The sequence below is a fragment of the Rhineura floridana genome, chromosome 7 (genome assembly GCF_030035675.1).
Source record: "Rhineura floridana isolate rRhiFlo1 chromosome 7, rRhiFlo1.hap2, whole genome shotgun sequence".
NCBI classification, from domain to species: Eukaryota; Metazoa; Chordata; class Lepidosauria; order Squamata; family Rhineuridae; genus Rhineura; species Rhineura floridana.
The window spans coordinates 99802642-99823880 of NC_084486.1; the positions used below are offsets into that span (position 1 = coordinate 99802642).

The 21239-nt window shown below is 41.0% G+C and overlaps 1 protein-coding gene across 10 annotated transcripts in view; it reads right to left on the reverse strand.

The window, feature by feature from the left end:
• Positions 1-21239, reverse strand: part of LOC133389305 (glypican-5-like) — a 699994-nt gene that overhangs the window by 257521 nt on the left and 421234 nt on the right. For 7 of the 10 annotated variants that reach the window (XM_061636699.1, XM_061636700.1, XM_061636697.1 and 4 more), the window contains one exon: positions 16129-16164. The exons of the other annotated variants lie outside the window; for them this stretch is intronic. In XM_061636699.1, the coding sequence (XP_061492683.1) occupies positions 16129-16164 (36 nt within the window). The remainder of the gene's footprint in view (positions 1-16128; positions 16165-21239) is intronic. 10 annotated transcript variants of the gene reach the window in all.

A 21239-nucleotide genomic window follows, 5' to 3' on the forward strand; every position in this document is an offset into this window, starting at 1 on the left:
TCCTTCCTATCATGAAATGGTCCATTTTTACCATACGTGATCAACTTTTCTTTGTGCTTTGCATCAGTCCTCAAAGCCTCTCCAATATTTCTATATTTGTTTTCCTTTCCACTCATTACTTTATACATGGAATCAGGACCACAATGCCAGATGAACATTGACAAAATGCGGGCCTCATTTACTTGACAGACCCTTTTCATAAAGTCTCAGATTTTTAACAAGTGTGTGTGTGTGTGTGTGTGTGTGTGTGTGTGGTATGTGCCTTCAGGTCAGTTATGTCTTATGGTGACCCTATGAATCAACAACCTCCAGTAGCATCTGTTGTGAACCATCCTGACAGATCTTGTAAGTTCAGGTCTGAGGCTTCCTTTATGGAATCAATCATCTCTTGTTTGGTCTTCCCCTTTTTCTACTCTCTTCTGTTTTCCCCAGCATTATTGTCTTTTCTAGTGAATTATGTCTTCTTATTATGTGTTCAAAGTATGATACCCTCCGCTTCATCATTTTAGCTTCTAGTGATAGTGCTGGTTTAATTTGTTATAACACCCAATTATTTGTCTTTTTCGTGGTCCATGGTATCCGCAAAACTCTCCTCCAATACCACATTTCAATCCCTCTCCTCCCAAGCAGAAATGATGCCTTTGCAAAATATTGCTTACATACTTTCAACATTGCTTTGAAAATAATTGTGCCTTGAAAGCAGTATTCAGTACTCCTACAACATAGGAAGGAAGGAAGGAAGGAAGACATTCAACATAGGCCACATCCACACTATACATTTATTCCATATCAAACAGTCATGGCTTTCCCCAGACTCCTGGGAAGTGTAGTTTCTTCAAACAGCTACAATTTCCAGAATAGTCTCTTTCCCCAAAAAACACTGAGAATTGAAGCTCTACAAAGGGAAAAGGGGTCTGTCTGTCAGCATCCTTCACAAACTACACTTCCTATGATTCTTTGGGGGAAGCCATGACTGTTTAAAGTGGAATAATCGTGGAATAAATACAGGGTGTGAATGTGGTCATAGTTCCCCTGTATATTAAGGAAATGCGGGCCACAGAATGGAAACGTTTCCCACACCCTGTTCTATACTATAGCCTTTTATACTATATCTCTTTGTGCACCTAGATGGTATCTGGGTTTCATTAATTTCCACAGATCACTGGGAACCCTCTTGTGAAGGGATGGATTTTGTGAATTAGTGCCTCACCTAAGAGGAATAGTTTTAGCAAAGGATTGATGGGGCTCAACCAGGAAGATTGTGGTAGGTTGATAACATTTTCACTGGCGGGGCTCCTGCACCTTTTAGGATTGCATATCAACCAGAAATCTAGCAAGCAATGCCTTCCATTTCATTTCATTCCATACAATTCAGATTACAGGAATGGTGGGTAAATGGGGCTCAGCACATTTACCTTTTGTAGCCACCTCCTTAGCTACTATTTTTGGAAGGCTATGGGGGAGGGAAGGTTTGGCTAAAATTGGAGGGAGGCAAGATGTGAAGCTTGTGGATTTCATTAAGCCCCCTTTTCCCTCCCATAATTCAAGCCTTTCCCAATGGTGTCATCTGTGACTCAAAAAAGTGTCAATTCAAGAACTGGCCATGCTAGAGAAAATTTTACCTTCTCAATGTTTGCTTGACATATAGCACTTGAAGGCATAACACCCTTCCCGGGGGGGGGGGGAACCCAACAACTTGGCACTGCTCCTGAAGTTTTCATATCTCTGTCATTACTATAAGTTCTTAAGTGCCCACCATTATTCAAAATAATTGATAATCAAGTTGAACGCTTTACATTTAAAATGAGAGATGTATATAAAATGCTTTGCCCACCTCAGTGCAATAATTACTTCCAAGTCTCATAACAGAAATCTCTTTTGAAGGTTTGCAATAATTTGAATGCTTCTTTTTTATTTACTGAACACACCTGACTCATCTTGTTACTTGGCCCACATCCAGGATCAGGAGCAAAAGCAAAGGTGCCAAACACCAAAGTGCCTGTTCTTACATGATCTTTGTAGATTCAAAAGAAAGAAAGCAATCAGAGACACACACCCCATACGTGGTTGCTTGTCTTCATAGATTCATGGGAATTTACAAGTTCATTAATCACAGCTCAACACTGAAAAGAACTGCAACCTTTCTGACTCCATCGTGGTTCACTTTTTGTTTCCCCAATTTTAAGATTTTTCTCCAACCTCTTTATGACTTTGGTTTTGCCTTTAGTCACAAAGACTCTAGAATCTAATTATAGCAGGGTTTAGCCCCCCCTTATACATAGTACATAGCTGTTGAAGATAGTTTTCAGTAAAAAGAAATAAAATTATTAATTATATGTTTGTGTGTGTGTATGTGTCTAGGTACAGCAGTTTATGTAGTTTCTATATCTGATTTAATAAGTATGCTCTATTAAGTTTCAAGGCACAATGTAATGAATAGGGATAATTACATTTCTATATAAATTTGTAGATGTACAGTTATACATGTATGACATGTGTGAAGTGTGATTGCTGTCAGATGGCTGAAATTTAAATGTAATGAATCCTGAACACCTCTGGACCCAGACACAACTAGAGTTCCAGTCCATCCAAGCCTCACCCCTTGCCCAAGAACTAGCCAAAGAAGATCCTCCCACTTGCCTCATGGCCACTTCCCACAGCCATTTCCTTTGTAAGGCTGCTGCACAAATGAAAGCAGATTATGCTTCTTCTTTGCTACAAGTATCAAGCTGCTGCTAAACCCCACCTATCACTAATAACAAAGCATACCTAATATTTAAATTTAAAGTCATTTCACAGATGCCAATATGCAAACTTGATCCCCAAACTGCTTGGGGACAAAGCCAAAGAGCGGAAGAGATGAGAAGGTAGAAAGTCAGTTCTAGCCAAGTTGTACTTAAAAACAACAACACAACAATGTGTGCACACACTCAGAGCTATGATGGGTTGAATGGGTAAGGCACTAACTTCTGAACAGAAAGATTGTACTGGGTTTCAAGGCAAAATCTTGAGCAGAAAACCACAGAAGTTGCCTTTGACCTAAATATTTAAGTGTTTGGTATGGCTACTTTCTTAAAATAAGATATAAAACAATTCATTGTTGTGGTGGTAAAATCTTGTGATCTTCTAAAACTGAAAAATAGGTCACATTCATTTGATGGCTAGTGTACAAGTGTCCCTGGCTAATCACTGGGCTCCTGCTGGGAAAAAGGGCAGGATATAAATAAAAAATAATAAAAAAAATTAATGCCATTGTCAGTGTAGTGATTACAGTCATGGGAAGAGGCAGAGTAAGAAAAGCATAAAATAGAAGCAAATATTTTTCTTTGTGTCAGTGTATGCTCATCACAATTCCCCCATAATTCCCACAACATTTAAAGAGGCTGAGTGCTTCTTCCCTGTACTACTGAGTCCCAATGGAGTCCTTCAGATGCTTTGTACTGCCACTCCCATCAGCCACAGTCAGCATGCTCAGTGGTCAGGGATGTTGGGATTTGTAGCCCTGGAGGGCACCAGACTGGGAATGACTGCTCTAGAGCAATGGCTGACAACTTTGTGAAGACTGTGTGTTCTCCCTCTCCATTGCTAAATCACACTTCTCCCGATTCTCTGAAAATAGCAAACAATTGTAAATTTAATAAGATGTATTTAGGAAGGAAGGAAGGAAGGAAGGAAGGAAGGAAGGAAGAAACTGGAGTGTGTCTGTCTTTGCCCTGGAAGGCTATTGCTCTTTTATGTGGTTACATAATATCATTTTAGTGGTGTTTGGTGCACATGAGAATATAAAACTATGGAGCTTTTTTCATCTGGGAAGGCCCAATAGACTCTTTCACCTCACCTCACCTCACCCTTAGGAAGAAAGTGAAAGAATATTTCATGTGGAATCAGGGTGGCTAGTTTCTGCAATGCCTCTCCAGCCCCAAAACTAATTTCTGTGTTCCAAAACCATCTTGATATCCTGATAATACTAAAAAACAGAGATTTCATGGAGACTGAAAATTTAGGTCCTTCCAAATGAAATTGAGTCCCACTCTGAATCAGTTTTTTTTATAAATTTAATCTGAATGATGAAAAATCAATTTGATGCAAACGTTTGATATCAGCCACTCAACTCAAGAGACCTTTTCAGTATCTGAATTTTAAATATTTCTTGTTTTGTCTTTTGGGAGTGGGGAGAGTGTTGGCAAGCCCATGTGACAGGCAGTGATAGCGATGGTGGGCTGGCACAATGAGGCACAGAACTCGGCCTCACTAGGAGAGTGGGAGGCCAGCCAGAGGAGTTCTGGTACCCCCTGGAGTGGGGGTGGGGAAGGAGAAGGAAGTTCTGGCAACTCCTGAGGTGGTGGTGGAAAGAAGGGGGAGGAGAGTTCTGGTGACCTGGGGCAGAAGGGGAAGGGGAGTTCTGGTGACCTGGGGGGAGAAGGGGGAGGGGAGTTCTGGCACCCCCTGGGGTGATGGTGGGGAGAGAAGGAAGAGGGGAGTTCTGGCATCCCCTATTGTGGTGGGTGGGAGAGAAGGGAGAGGGAAGCTCTGTGGACCTCTGGGGTGGTGGGGGGTAAAAGGGGAGGGGAGCTCTGGTGACACCTGAGGGGAACAGGGGGAGAGATACAGCAAACCGTGGGGGAGTGGGGGTTTGGTGACCCATGGGAAAGGGGAGCTTGCCAAAAGTAGGCGGGGTTGGCAAGCAAAGTGAGCAGGGGTAGAGCCCTTAGTTTCTAATAATATTGATAGCAACCATGCACAGTTGTTAGCTGTGATAATGTTTCTGAATTATTCCTGAAAGAACAACTATATTATGAGGTTGATAGAGGGGGCTCTAATGAGATAAAATGCCTTTTATATATTTTGAATGATTAATTTTGAAGGATCACATCCAAATACACAATATGTAATAGACAAATGTAATTTTACACTTTATAATTTAATGATGTGTTCAGCAATAAAGTGAATAGTGCAAGATTAAATTAATGTTGAATGTGACATCCAATATAAATGACACTCCTGAGCTCTTAATTTATACTCACTAGAAACCCTGAATATCTGCAATTTGTAGCACAGCAGGTCTTATGGCATCTTCTTCTAGTAACTAGTCAGTAAACAGTGGATGGTTCACAACTTCAGTGTTGGCAGATGGGCACATTCAATTTGTATACTGTGACTCCTTTCCCAGTAATTGATTCTTGAAGTGTTTTATATAAAGATGAAACTACCATAAATTCTCATGTTTTTTCACAGTACATCTAATACGATTCCTGACAGAGTCAGAAATAAATAGCTCTTCAGGAAAGAGGGTTGGTATTGACTGTGTTGGACAAATAGGAGTTTGGTCATGCCTAATAAGAAAATCTTACAGGAACCTAAATTCATTTTCATGGGATCCTTTTTCCTTGAAGGCAAATCTCTATTAACCTACTTGGATACAGAGGTTTTTATGTAAGATCACACACACACACAAATCAAATATAGGTATGCCAAGTTGATTCTGATACATTCTGGGTTCAAGGACCTCTGAAAGCTGCTTGATATGTGACAAATTTGTTCACTTCTGTGGATTTTGGGATGAAAACAGGATAGAACAGGATCAGATGTGCAGAGAGGCCCATAGTGAATCTTGGGATAGCCAGTGTGGTGTAGTTGTTAGAATGTTGGACCAGGACCTGAGCTCAAATCTTCACTCAGCCAATGAAGCCCACTGCATGACCTTGGGCCAGTCACTGTCTTTAAGCCTAATTTACCTCACAGGGTTGTTGTGAGGATAAAATGGAGAAGGGGGGGGAAGCATGTATGACTTGAGTTCCTTGGAAGAAAGGTGGAATATAAATGTAATAATAATCAGAGCTTGGAAGTAACTAGTTACAAGTAATGAATTACTTGTAATTTATTACTTTTTTGAGTAACAAGTGGGTAACTTCATTACATTTTGCTGGTAATAGAACGAGTAGTAATTTCATTACTTTTGAGGAGTAATTGTAATGTTTCCAGCATTACTTTTATGCATTACTTTGGGGGGGGAGCAGGGGAAGTCTTCTGCTCCTCTGTTTTGTGAATAAAAATCATGTGCTTCAAATTGGGCTTCTGTGCAGCGTTGTTCTTCCTTCATGCTCTATGGGTGCTTAGGAGGTGACAAGGGAGGAGGTGGAGAGCGAGAGAGGGTGGAGAAAACAATTGTTTAAAAATTAACAGGAGCGGAAGGAGAAAAGAGCTGGAGGCAATATATATATACAAAAATATGTGTGTTGGGGTATCATCATTGCTAGGGGTGGGGTGTTATGCCATTCTGTTAATCTTATGGATAAAAAAAATATTCTACTATCCTCTGTGTGTGTGTGCTTATTTTTAATGTTGTTTTAGGCTACTTAGATGTGCAGCAGCCAAGGCCAGCACCTTGTAGGCAATTTTTTTTTAAAGTAACTAAATGTAATTGTAGCAATTGCTTTTGAGCAAAAGTAAAGTAATCAGTTACTTTCAGAGCTATTGTAATTGTAACGGTAATTACTACTTTTGGGGGGCCATGTAACTGTAACTGTAATTTATTACTTTTTAAAAGTAATCTTCCAAGCTCTGATAATAATAGTTTAACAATAATAAAAGTAGGACTGTGTTAAACTTTTGAATGATCTTTATTTCAAACCTTTGAGGGGTGGGGGGCACGATGAATATGCTTCTGATTAGAGTACAGTACTTTAATAAAATGGACATTTTGAGGATCTAGGGTATGTGCATGTCTGCTTACCATATGAAGCAATGAGGTGGCTGAGGGATTTTCGTTTTGTTTAAAAGAGGTTTAAGCATGGCAGCTGACTGCATTTAGTGTAGTTTGCCACCCATTTCCAGGATTTTCACACTCTGAAAACAGTGAAAACCAAAGTTTATAGTGGCATAAACTGCATAGCAAGACACTTCATATGGCTTGCCTTCACATGGGAACTATTTCATGTACCCATAATGCTTTATTTATTTAACTTATACCTCATTCTCCCTCCCAAGATCTCAGAGAGTCTTACACATGGTTTCCAGGTGGACTTGTCTCATCCAGACAGCCTACTGGGCCAACACTGATTAACGTCAGCAGTATAACTGCATCACTTTCCTTCATTCACACCCCTGGATCAATTTATTGTGTAAGGAAAGCCAAGCTATTAAATTCTGGTATTTACTTTGGTTTACAGCTCTGCTATGATAGCAGATCTTAAAAGAGGATACACTGTAAGGCCTTTAATTTATTATGTGAAATTTACAGCATCACGTATTAATCATTTTTATGGCTTACTGATTAATTGCCTGATGCTATTGCCTTATATTGCAGGCTAATATTTAATGCATGGTAGGGTGGATCATCCTCAGAATCAGTTCTATTCCATACCGAATGGGACAGTTACAGCAGGTGTATTAAACCTGTAGTTCCAGGCTATTTGTAATACTCTAGTTGTGTATCATGGTCTGCTCAACTCCTTCATACACTTCTTATTCGAGCAGCCCCAGTAGGTATGACATAGTATGTCTTTTCTTCTTCCTTAAGATTGCACTAGAGCTTTCACTGAAATTTTTTTTATCACTCCTCTTTGTTGTAAAAATAAAAGGATATTTTCTGTTTAAAGCAACATTTATGTACACTGTGGATGAAATACAACATATTTAATAGCCACAGAGTTTACTAATAAACTTGCAGTAAATGGTTCCTGATCTTCAAAATTAAGATTGTGCCATAAATTAATGAGAAACCTGCAGATCTAAATTAAAACCTATAATTTCTAAAAGTAACAAACTTTAAAAATTAATGTAATGCACTGGTTCTGTTTAAATAATAAAGAATTTAAATTAAATATTATAAAATAGATCAGATTTCCAGTCCAGAGGTAAATTCCAGTTACAATTACTGTTTTTCAGTTTACTACACAACTAACAATGATGATTGAATCTAAATGCAGAGAATTTTTATAGACCTTTATAGATATTTTCTAACCAATAACCGAGCCATAAAAAGTATATTATTTTGCATTCCAAAACTAGATATGAAAATGGTTTGCAATAAAACACCAGTTACAATTTTTATTATGCTATGTAAGTTTTAAAAATTAAATTTAAACTAATGTTTCATTGAACAAAATTCTTTAATATTAGCATTCTTAGATGTTTGTGGGGTATTCTACTGCTTCAAGGATGCGAGAATTGCTGGTTCACTGGAAGGAGGAGACTTTTAAGTGTCCTCCTGTGTCACAATTCAGTGCTCAGCAACATCAACAGAGAAGCAGGTCTCCAGGTCTCTGGTTTCCAAAGCCTTCTAGAGATACAGTCAGAAAAGGAGACTTTAAAAACTTGACCACTCAGGCAAAAATTCCAAATCACCTATCCTGTACCACACAAAAAAATCTAAGGCCCTCCCTCTCCTGTAAGGCCTCACCTGATATAACTGTTCTGGGCTATTTCAAACTATATATTGAAGTCAATCAGGTCCACTGTGTAGAACAGAGTGAGAATCTGCCTGTCCTTTCCACCCCCACCTGGCCTACACATGTAAAATCAAACATATGTAGGCCTCAGTCACATAGTCAATACCCCCCCAAAAAAAGTAGTCAGGAATCACTTGTACAATTGAGACCTATGTGGGCTGGATATTTCACATTTAAGCCACCTTTTGATATGCCATCTTTCTCTGCTATGTGTTGGGGGGGAAGGGTGTGCGTAGGGGAGACAGCGAGGCTGAACTCTCACTTTTGAAAGAAAGCCCACACTAAAATTTAATGAGTTTCTCCTGTCCACCTGAAATAAACACAGAAAATGACTCTCATCTTCATGATCGGTGAATGGGACAGTGAAAGGGAGACATTTTCAACTTGGTTTTAGTGATGAGCCCTGTTTAAGCACTCTCTTAAGCCGTTTGACCTTGCTGCTGTTACTTTGCTGCTCCTCAATCCTCAATCCAGCACTTCCATGTTTTTTTTGCTTGGGGTAGGAGGGGCTGGGTAGCAGGAGAGGCAGGGTACAAGCAAACATTATTTGGAGTCAAGCCCAGCTTGAAGAGATCTGGGCCCTACTCAAAATGGGGCCACACTTTTTGAACAAGGGAATTTCACACTTCAAATTCTCCTTGCTCAAAGCTCTTGTACCATCACTACTTTACATATGGACACAGGACGCTGCCTTATAGTGAGTCAGACCACTGGCCCATCTAGCTCAGTATTGTCTACACTTATTGAGCCACGGCCCTTTTCAAAAACTGCAGTGAAGCTTCAGTGGGATTGAGGTGAGAAGTTGAGAAGGTTGGATATGGTTGAGAACAGCAGGTGTCCATATCCCAAACTAATGCAGCAACATTTCCTCCTCATTCCCTGCGTTCCATTTTTCTGGCATTCAAGTGGATTTTAATTTTGGGAGGCAAAAGAGAGGACTGTTTTACCTGAATTCTGATGCATTCAATAAATTGTGTAAAATTGCCCATCTGTGAACTCTTTCAAATGGCACTGAAAGCAAATGTCACACAACTTGATAAGTGGCTTAATGAGGAGTCGGTAGAAGGTGATAGTTTGCATTAATAAAGAGAATCAATCCCCTGTTAAAAACAAATATTTGTTGCTATCATACCTTTAAAAAGAAACTCCATTCTCACAGGACAGCAAACTCTAAGTTTAGGAGTTCATTCATGAACAATTTCACCAGCAAGGCCAAATTCGGAAGCTTTCCATTTATCATTCACTTTGATTAGGTTATCGTTTTCAAATGCCACTTCAAATACAGTGTTACTGCAGAGACGCACAAATCATCGTTCTCTATATTATCCAATTATTACCTTGCTAGTCTGTCAGATCACTTCCATAAAAATGTCTTTTTGACAAATTCCACTGAGAAAGATTTCACATATAAAAAAGCAAACAAATTAGGGTACAGAATACCACAATGACACTCTCAAATACAATCTCATAGCAGAATGCTTCAGATTCAGGAAAACCTATTGCTAATGTTCAATAGTTACAAAACAAAAAGCACACAATACATGGACTTTGGTAAAAAATGAGGTGCAGGTACTTGTACCTTGATAAAAGTGTTGTGGGTGCTAAAAATGGTTGCTATGGGCAGCAAAAAAAAAGGAGAGATGATGGTATTCTGTACTGGTAAAATGGAAATGGCCTGCTTTCAAGTTGATCCCAACTTATGGTGACCCTACGAATAGGGTTTTCATGATAAGCGGTATTCAGAGGTGGTTTACCATTGCCTTCCTCTGAGGCTGAGAGGCAGTGACTGGCCCAAGGTCACCCAGTGAGCTTCATGGCTGTGTGGGGGTTCGAACCCTGGTCTTTCAGGTCATAGTCTAACTTCTAACCACTGGTGAATAATGTTACCAAAAAAAGCCCTGGTCTTAATTGGTATGTGACCCATGTGGCATATCTGCTAAAGAAGGTTGAAACTGTCCTGTTTTTAACCAATTTTATCAGATATAAAATCCAAAAAATCTAAAAAGTCATTTTGGTTCCAGGCCCAATTCAAGGTGCTCACATTAGTGTTCAAAGCCCTAAATTACCTAGGCCTGAAATATGTGGAAGACTGCCTTCATCTCTATTGGTCCTTTTGGATGTGGGGGTAGTTCCACCATCCTCAGAAGTGTGGGGAATGGTCCCCCTAAATTAGGTGTGGGGAGCCTTTGGCACTCCAGATGTTGCTGAAATACAACTCTCAATCAGCCCCAGCCAGACTGAACAATGACCAGGGATGATGGGAGCTCAGCAACATCTGGAGGACCAAAGGTTCCCCACACCTATCCTAAATTGTGGAACTCCCTCCTCACAGAGATGAGCCTAGCATCTTCATTGTATAGCTCAGATTCTGGACTACCTTCCGGGCTATCACTGAAGGCGTTTGTGGCAAGGAGTTGGTGATTTAAAGGGATTTTTAGGGGAACCCTAAAACCAAAACTGTAAAACATTTCAAATCTGAAATGCCACCCTTTTATGCCTGACCTGCTTAAGCATGTGAAAGATTGGCACAACCAAGGTATCCACCTGCTATTTTCCTTAAAAACGAACCACATTTTCTTTAACAAGTATGTAAGACTTATCCTCAACTGTCTCTATCTCTCTTGACATGTTCTTCAAAATAATGTAAGAATCAGGCAAGGAGTTTTGATAAAAGGAATCTGATCAGTTATCCCTCTGATGCCTGCTCTTCTGACCTTATTTTCTCCTTTAGAGACTGTGCTACAAAAGCCAGGGAGCTTGTCTGACCTTTCCTTGCACTTACATCATAGCCATTTTCCCTCTAAAAAGAACACATGATTTATTACATACATATAAATGGCATCACACTGCTTCACAGCTTCCAGTCTCTTTGTATAATACAATTACAGTTAGAATAATTTGTCAAGAATAGCTGAATGGTCAAAGCATGATGACCAATTTTATTCTAAACAGTCACAAAAGGGATAGGGCTGAAAATGGATCAAGTGACAGAAAGATTTTGCTTTTCTGACTCAGTTCACACCAATTGTCTGGCTAATAAAGGACTATATTCCAAAAAGCTAAACCATTTGATATGAAGTGAACAACTAGAGATGCCTCTGTAAGCTACTTGACAGGTCCTGCACACCGCTCCCATGACTAGATGGTAATGACCCTACCTCATATAAAACCTGCTATATCTCTCCCTGGACAACGATTCTGGGTTTGTTGTCAACCTGTTTGAAGCCTTGGGCTATAGCAGCATTCTCCAACCTGGTGCACTGCAAATGTTTTAGATAACTCCCATCATCCTAGACCAGTGGCCATGCTGGTTGGGGCTGATGGGAATAGGGGTCCAACAACATCCGGATGACACAGGTTCCCCGTCCCTGGGCTATAGAATGGGGTAAATGACTTTCAGATCTTTTTCTGCACCTTAACTGTGTGTCAGATGCAAAGTCACCTTTTTTTATTTTGATGGGTTCTAACTCTACCTGCTCTTTGATCCCCCCCCCAACTTACAGAGATGCTGAAACAATAGCACTCTTTTTCCAATTTGGCTCATGTTGTTAATACAACTCAGTATATGATTCTGATTTATTAAGATTCGTTTTCCCTAATGAAAACAAAACAAAACATATATAACAACCCATCTGGACAAATAATTCTTGAAAGAGCTTGCAAGAGAAATGGCACCCACATATTCAGAGATACAGCACATGAATAATAAACAGGCCTTTTAGGGTTATATATGTGCCAGCACATAATAATAAGAGATGTAGAATTTACATAGCGATTCAGAATTTTTGCTTCAAAATGTTATATTCATGTTTAATTAATTTACATGATCTATGTCTTGGGTAAAACCTTCCTGCTGTTTTTAATGCTGAAGCACATTAGTAATCCTTAGTTTAATTATATCTGAAGTTGCTATATTTTCTTACAAAACAAATGGAACATCTGTAGTTCTCAGGTACATAAAATTCCACTGACTGCTCTAGAGGTGTAGGGAATAAATATATTTCAGACCAGCTGTTAAATTAAGAGTCTATAGAGCTTTTAGACATTGTTTCCATAGAAAAGCAATATGCCACCGTGCCTGCAGTTTCTTTTCTCTGTTAATGACAAAGCTGTGACACTGCAAAAGTTATAAGATGGGCTTTTTTATCTGGAATTATCCATATGATTGGGTCCCCTTTATAGCATGCTGAATGTTGCAGTTTGCCAGGGAGCATGCCAAGACAGAAATGCCAGAGCTGGGTTCACAGAAAGGAAACAAATTTTGTTAATTCTGGGCAAATACAGACCAGACAATCAGAAACAGAAAGATGAAACTGGAGAGCATTAAAGGCATTCACAGGCTTCAGAAAGACAGTAGAATTTGAGCAGGTGCCATCGTTCAGGGGCAGAGCATGTGCTATGCGTGCAGAAGGTCCCAGGTTCAATCCCTGGCATCTCCAGTTTAAAAGGATCATAGAATCATAGAATAGTAGAGTTGGAAGGGGCCTATAAGGCCATCAAGTTCAACCCCCTGCACAATGCAGGAATCCAAATCAAGGCATTCCCGACAGATGGCTGTCAGGGAGCAGGTAATGGGAAGGGGACTTCCCTCTGCCTGAGATCCTGGATAGCTACTGCCACATTTATTTATTATTTATTTTAATTTTATTTATTAAATGGATATTCTACCCTTTCTCTCAGAAGGAGCCCAGGGTGGTAATAATGCATATTTCTGGGTGCATTTCTAAAATATGCATTTTTGTATGCAATACGCATTTCCCAAGCAGTTTTGTCTAAAATACCCATTTCCCAAGCAGTTTTCTCTAACATAATGCATTTTTTTCACCCGTACACAATTTTGTGTGCACTTCCCCCATATATACATTGTAATACACATTTGGGGTTGAAGAACAGCATCACAAAATTCAGAGAAGTGTGAGATTTGGTTTATATATTGCTTTGGATAGTGCACCCTAGGTTGGTTTGCATTAAACTGTGAAGCAAATGAATTTTTCCCCATCCCTACGATGGGGAGGGAGGCATGATTTGTCTAGAAAGAAGCAGAGCCGGGCAGTGGGGTTTGTGGATTTCATTAAAGCTACCCAACTCTCCCTTCATAATTCAACCATTATGCTCCTGCTTCCTTTTCCTGGGCTGCTGGAAAGCTAATGCCAAATGGGAGGCTCAACTGGTGTCAGATGAGGCCGCATTTCACTGCAAGGCCATAATCAATGCTGCAGTCCTAATTTTTAATTAAAATATGCCTAGGATTGGGCCTTGTTTCTTGCATAATAAGATGACTTTAATGGTTATTACAATTCAGTCCTGTAACTGAGCCCAATATGGCTCAAACACTCAGGCCAACAATAGATGTCTCCAGGGTCTACTACTAGGGAGAAGTATTTAGCTATTGTAAAGCAGGTATGAGGATCCTTTGGCCTTCCAGATATTGTTGGACTCCAACTCCCATCAGCCCAAGCCAGCATGGTCAGTTGTGATTATGGGAGTTTTAGCTCAGCATCTGGAGGGCCAAAGGTTCCTCACCCTTCGTATAAAGAGATCCATGCATACAGAACATGTTTGTTAGAGCTGAAACAAATCTTTGCAAGTATTCAAAATTTTGCCTAGTTTTGAGTGTGGCATTTCAAATTACATTTTAGATCTGACATCAGAATATTAAAAATTTAGACCTTGACATCACTTGATTGTTTTGATTTAAGTAGCCATCATATCACATTAAATATTCTTGCATGCTACCTGTTAAATATGGAATACTATTGCATGCCATCTATCCCAAACTGTCAAGTACTAAATGCCACTACATGCAAAATATTGCATACTGAAATAAAATATTTAGTGAATAGGTGGCAAATAGAGATCCAATACCAGATGCCTCTTCTATGAGGCTAAGGAAAGGTCTGCAGCTGCCTCCACTCAGAGACAGAGAGGGAAGAAAGCAGGCATATCAGTAACAGATAGTGGGAAGGCATGGATCCAAAGGATCCATAACTTTCTATTTCCCCCAACATGTCCCTGAAAAGGGGAAAACACACTGCAATGGGGGAGAAACAATGGGGGGGCATCGGCTTTTTAAATAAATATCAGAAAAGGGAAAAGGAGGCACAAACCCTGCTCTGCCCTCCCTTCTGCGCTATTGCAGTGAACCCAGCAGAGCACTGGAGTCTCTGTTATCAATTGTTCCCTCCCCATCAATCCACCAATAGGACTTCTTAGCTTAGCTCTAATTCATGTACATTTTAGACTGTCCCAGTGTAACAGGGGATGGATGACCTGTCCTTATTTTCTTCTATGTGAAATAAAAACCCTAGCTACATAATAGCCCTGATTTCTTTATATTTTTAGGATGCACTATATGTACAGATTCACAGAGACATTATTCATTTTGTAATAATTTTCTAAATACTTATTATACTGCCATAAGAGTGGCTGTATACTGTAGCCAGCATAGATTTTTTGCATTCCATCTTGTTAAATTGACAATACCCCCATGCTGTTCTGCTGCTTCCCTTAAGCTCATTTCAGAACAAAACTTTACAAAACCTCCTCTTCCAATCTCCTTCCAATCCCCTCTCTTCTTCTCCCTCCCTCCCTCTCCTTCCCCTCCCCTCTCCCTCTCTCCCCTCCCCTCCCTTTCTTGTCCTGTCTCCTCTCTCTTCCTCCTCCTTCCTTCCCCCTTCTCCTCCCCCCATAGTCAGTTTTACCTATCCTAAGCATGATTGCACAGGAGTAAGTCCCACTGAAAATAAGCATGCAAATGATCAAGCCTGCCCTCCCCCTCCTCTTCTTCCCTCTCTCCTGCCCCTTCCCTTCCTCCTCTCCCCCTCCCCTCCATTCTCTCCCTCCCTGCCTCCTCCCTGCCTCCTCCCCTCCCTCCCCTTTGCCCCCTCCCCCTCCCTCCCTCCCCCATGGTCAGTGTCACTTTTCCTAAGCACTATGGCAGGGAAGTAAATCCCATTGAATTCAATAAACATGCAAATGATCAAACCTGCCATCCTCTCCCTTCCTCCCTCCTCCTCCCTTGTCAGTTTCACCTAAGCATGATTGCAGGGGAGTAAATCACACTGAACTCAATAAACATGCAAATGATCAATCCATTCTCAGCAAACTTGCACAGGATCCCATTTCTTACCTCCCAGATTAAAAAGCAGAGAAATTCACTAATAGGCAAAAAAAACCCCACCACAAACTTGTAGTTTAAGAACATAACAGGTGAGCACCATTCACCATGTGCTCAGAAGTACACGTTACCAATTTCTTCCAAGCTATACAGGAAGTGGATTGGACTGTGAAAGACCAATTCAAACTGTGTTTGCGTTTTTACAAATTTGTAGGATACTACAATATCTCAGAGAGGATATCAGATCTCCTGCTCCCCTGGTGCATTCACTATAGCTGCCCAATTTCCCTGCTTTTTAAAGTTTGATAGAAATATCTGTTGGCTATAGGTACATTCTGAAACCACAAGGGGTGGTTTTTCGTTTTGTTTTTTTGCTGTTAGTGAATCTTCTTGCATACAAATCAAAGGAGTTCATTCCTCCAGTGGAAATAATCCCTCTGGTTACTATTAATGCTAAAAGGTTCATTGGAATTTTCCTGGAAGGGAGACACAGAGATTATTTCCCATTTCATAGTAATTAGCATAGAGATGGAAGGCAGGATGGCTTTTAAAACTACCTACCTTAACTTCTCTCAAAGCAAGTGGAGATTTATACAACTGAAAAGACAACATGAGAAATTCTAGGCAAATTATCCAGATAATACATCCTGTTATAAAGAATAAAGCTTTCATTTTTTCTTCCTTGCTACCAAACGATGACATGTATACAACTGTTTTTAAAAAGATTTTCTCAGAGTCTTCAAGAAGCAGAAGTTTGTTCTGATCAAAGTCTAACAGAACAACTACCTATGTTCTTGGACTCCAACTCTCATCATCCCTGACCATTGGTCTTGCTGGCTGAGACTGATGGGACGTGGAGTCCGACAACATCTGGACACCCAAAGGCTCCCATCCCTGACTTAGGACTTCTCTTTCTTCACACTAGGCATGGATGCACCTGCTCGTTTCTGGTTTGTGCCAATTTCACACATGTTCATTCATAACACATTCCATTCTGCGTCCACATTAATTTGCCTTTTAAAATATCTACATGAACATTCATATTCAAATATGCGTTTTAATATATCTTCTTACCAATATATTTTATAAATGCATTTTCTGCAAAGCACACATTTTGGTAAGTTTTTTAGTTGAGAACTGCATCACAAAATTCAGAGAAATGCAAAACCTGAATAGTATTGATATTCCAATCCACACATTAGTCTGGGATGGAACAGGTCATTCTCATATCAGAATTCGTGAAGTTCAAATTCTTCAAGCATCCCTCTCTACACATGGTATTTTCCCTAGTAGAAACCTCAGTGAAATGAACCCCAGGCTGCCTTGCTAGGAAGTGTAAAGGAAAGACACATTCCAATATCTTCAAAGAGAACCCAATGTGATGCTCTAAGAACAAAAGACTGTCTTAGAAGGCATGACTAAAAGTGAGAGTGGCTTTGTTATTTATTCTAAATTAAAATAGCCTGGCTCAGAAGACACACACAGCTTGACTTGATTTCTCCAGCACCGTTTATACATCATGCTTAAGGAATAAAATAAAATAAAATGCAGGAAACCGAAATGTAAGCTTCGTCTCTGGAGAGACTGGATTTTTAAAATGAGTTTGAAATAGCCCATGATCATGAAAAGAACCAAAGTGATCTTAGGACTGATGGCACTGAAGCTGCAGGGCATGTTAGGAGAGATACTGCCTTTGGATCTAATTAAAATGCACCCAGGAATAAAATAGGGATCTTTTCTGCCTAATTGGTACAAGAGGAACTTACTCTGCTAAGCCACTAATGTAATTAGATATGCCACATACTGGGTTGCTGGACAGAGTGATCAATCAGACATTATTGCTTGCAGTGGAGGTGGAAATGGCTGTGTCACTTGGGAGTGCCCACATCTTCAAGCTTTCTGATGTCATGAAACAAAAGGAAACTACTTTGACAAAGTACACGTCTTGCAGGGACTAGCATGAATATGACTTCTGCACCTTGCATTGTTTTCATATGGGTCAGTAAGTGAGCCTTGTTTTAGTGTGGCTCAGTTCTATAATTGTCCATGCAGGAATTAATAACATTTGCATAGCATTTTCGACTGTTCAAAGTGCTTTATGCGCTTTTTCTAGTTATAATCCTTACAACAGCCTTGTAGGGTAAGTAAGTATTATCTCCCATATTGCATATAGGGTGGACTGAGGCAGAGGGAGAGAGGGAGAGGGAGAGAGGGAGAGAGAGAGCGGCTTACCAAACGCTGGCTAGTAAGTTCATGGCAGAGGTTCGATTCAAACCTAGCAGCTCAATCTCTTAGTCACTGTACTACACCAGTGCCACATTCAACCTTTAAACACTAGAGAAAGAGATATACAGAGGATTGTTCTTCAAAAACTATTATGTTGACAGGGAGTATATGCCAGCATACATGGCTGTTTGAAGAAGTTTAATGGGGCTTACTTCCCAGGTAAATGTGAATAGGTTTGCAGTCTCAATCATCTCCTGAGTGGCAGCTTTTATTCATAAAATAATCCAACCCTGAAATAAAAACCCTAAGAAAGCTGTGATATATGTTTGATGCTATACTGAAAGTGCTAGAGGAATGTAACGACTTCTTTGATCTCTGAAGAAATCTCACTAAAATTATGATCAAAGTAATTTATATTACTTAACAACAGATAATCTTAAAGCAATGATAAGCATTCTATTAAATCCATGAAGTCAATTAAATTTAACAAATCTCCATCTGTTGGGGGCAGGACTTCACTTAAGGATCATTTTCTCTAAAAGGTCAGTAGAAAGTCACAGAAAGCATATCTCCTTCAAGGAAAAGTGTTGGTGGTCATTAAATACTGCATATGAAGTAATCCCATTTCTTGAATTTCTGTTTTGCAACTAGAAGATGCAGTTCTTAATATGTACTAATGCTAAAGGGCCAGAATCCAAAAAACTACACAAAATACACCTTGGGATAGAAGGATCTGTCAATTTCAGTTTTCTTAGTTTTTCATTTTTTTCAATCTTAAATTCAGTTCATCATATTTTTGTAGCAATTGGCGATTTTTAAAAAAATCCTCGTCAAAATTCTTCAGCATTTTAGTGTGAATTTCTCCTAATAAATACATTTTTGCATATAGTCTTGACTAATATACACTCCTTTTGCAAACAATTTCTCCTAATATAATGCATTTTATGCTATTTTCACTAATATATTCATTTTTATGCACACTTTCCCTAATATATGCATTTTTGTAAACATTAGTTGGAGAACAACATGACAAAATTTGGATACGTGCACATTTTGAAGGATGGCTGTGTTTCAGTTCTCATGTTGTTTTGGAAAGTGCAGATTAATAGATTCGGCTTTAAATGGACAAACTCCTGGTGGATGCAATTACACACTGGTAAGTGCCTATGGTAAGCTGTATTTAGGGGCAATGAGGGCAGCAAAAAAACCAATATTTTGTTGCCACTATCAAATTATCAATCTGCTGCCCAGCGGAGCTCTTCAGAATTGTCTGGGGGCTATTATACGCTGGCCCCAAGGACATGGTAGAACCATCTGAGGCCCGCTGTAATGAATTTGCTAGGCACTTCCAGGATAAAATCTTTAGCATCCACCAGGACTTAGACTCCAGTGTTATAGCAGGTGAATCAAGCGAGGTATCCAGAGCACAGCCTTGTCCCGATTTCTTGGATGAGTTTCAGTTGGTGCAGCTTGAGGACGTTGACAAGGTGCTTGGACAGGTTTGTGCAACCACTTCTGTGTTGGATCCTTGCCCTTCTTGGTTAATAAAAGCTAACAGGGATGGAACAGCTGGATGGGCCAAGGAAGTGATTAATGTCTCTCTGCGAGAGGGGGTGGTCCCTGGCTGCCTGAAAGAGGCGGTAGTGAGACCACTCCTGAAGAGACCCTCCCTGGACCTAGAAAATCTTAATAACTATAGGCCGGTAGCAAATGTTCCATTCCTGGGCAAGGTCCTTGAACGAGTGGTTGCAGGCCAGCTCCAGACACTCTTGGATGAGACCGATTATGTGGATCCATTTCAGTCGGGTTTTAGGCCTGGTTTTGGCACAGAAATAGCTTTGGTCGCCCTGTATGATGACCTCTGTCGGGAGAGAGACAGGGGGAGTGTGACTGTTGGTTCTCCTTGATCTCTCAGTGGCTTTCGATGCCATTGACCATGGTATCCTTCTGGGAAGACTGGCTGAGTTGGGAGTGGGAGGGACTGCATGGTGGCGGTTCCGCTCCTACTTGGCGGGTTGGCTCTGGAAGGTGGTGCTTGTTGGGCCTCAGCTCCTCCGCGTGGGCCAGGAAGGGGGAAGGCATGTGTTTCAGGGTCCCCAGCTGTCAGAAGGAGCGGTAGATCCAGGAGTTGTTGAGTCTCCGCAGGATAGGGGATGTGGGAGTGAGTTGGAGCCAGGGTCAGTTCCCACGGATGGCGCTGTCTCTGAAGAAGAGTGTGCCCCACCCCCAGATCAAGATGAGGAGCCATTGGAAGTTGCTCTGGAGGGAGCGCTCCCTCCCCCTCTGCCTAACGGTTCTCAGGAGGCGCCAGGAGAGCAACCTCCCCCTGACATTGAGCCTGTTGCCGAGGCCCTTTCGGACAAGCCATTGGACGCCTGCCCCCCATCACCCTGCACTCGTCATCGTGAGAAACGGACCAGTCAGAGGCAGGACTTGAGAAGGAGCCAGAGATTAAGATTGAGGACTTTCCCTACTTAAACCTGCAGCTGCAGGGGCGGAGCTGCTGAGTCAACTTTCTTTATACGTTGCAGAGCATGTCTAGAGTGCAGTTAGGGAATTCTAGTGAGTTAGTTTAGTGCTGTCTATGAAACGTACTGCTTTTGATGTATCCATTACTCTAATAAAACAAGAATTAATTATACCTGCGTCTCAGTCTCGTGGATCCCACTCTGAACGGGACAGTGCTTGGGGAACATTGCACGGCACCCTGGACTCTCCAGTATGGGGTTCTGCAGGGGTCAGTTCTGTCCCCCATGCTGTTCAACATCTACATGAAACCATTGGGTGCGGTCATCCAGAGCTTTGGAGTGCGTTGCCATCAGCATGCTGATGACACGCAGCTCTATTTCTCCTTTTCATGTTCTTCAGATGAGGCTGTCAATGTGCTGAACCAGTGTCTGGCTGCGACAATGGACTGGATGAGGGCTAATAAACTGAGGCTCAATCCAGACAAGACTGAGATGCTGCTAGTGGGTGGTTCTTCTGACTGGATGGTGGATGTCCAACCTGTCCTGGATGGGGTTGCACTCCCCCTGAAGGAGCAGGTTTGTGGCTTGGAGGTTGTCCTAGAACCATCTCTGTCACTTGAGGCTCCAGTAGCCTCGGTGGCACGGAGTGCCTTCTACCAAATTCAGTTAGTGGCCCAGCTATGCCCCTATCTGGACAGGATTAACCTGGCTTCAGTTGTCCATGCTCTGGTAACCTCCAAGTTAGATTACTGCAATGCACTTTACGTGGGGTTGCGTTTGAAGACAGTTCGGAAGCTGCAGCTTGTCAGCTCTACACTGCATCAGCAGTGTCTGGGGGGGCTGGAAATTCCTGGGTCTTTGGCAGGGAAGGAAAGTCCTTAGCCAGCAGTCGGGTTGTAAATCTGCCAGGCCTATCCGAAGCGTACTTGCCGAGTCAGAAGTCCAGAAGCGAGGTCAGTGGAGGTCCGGGATCAATTG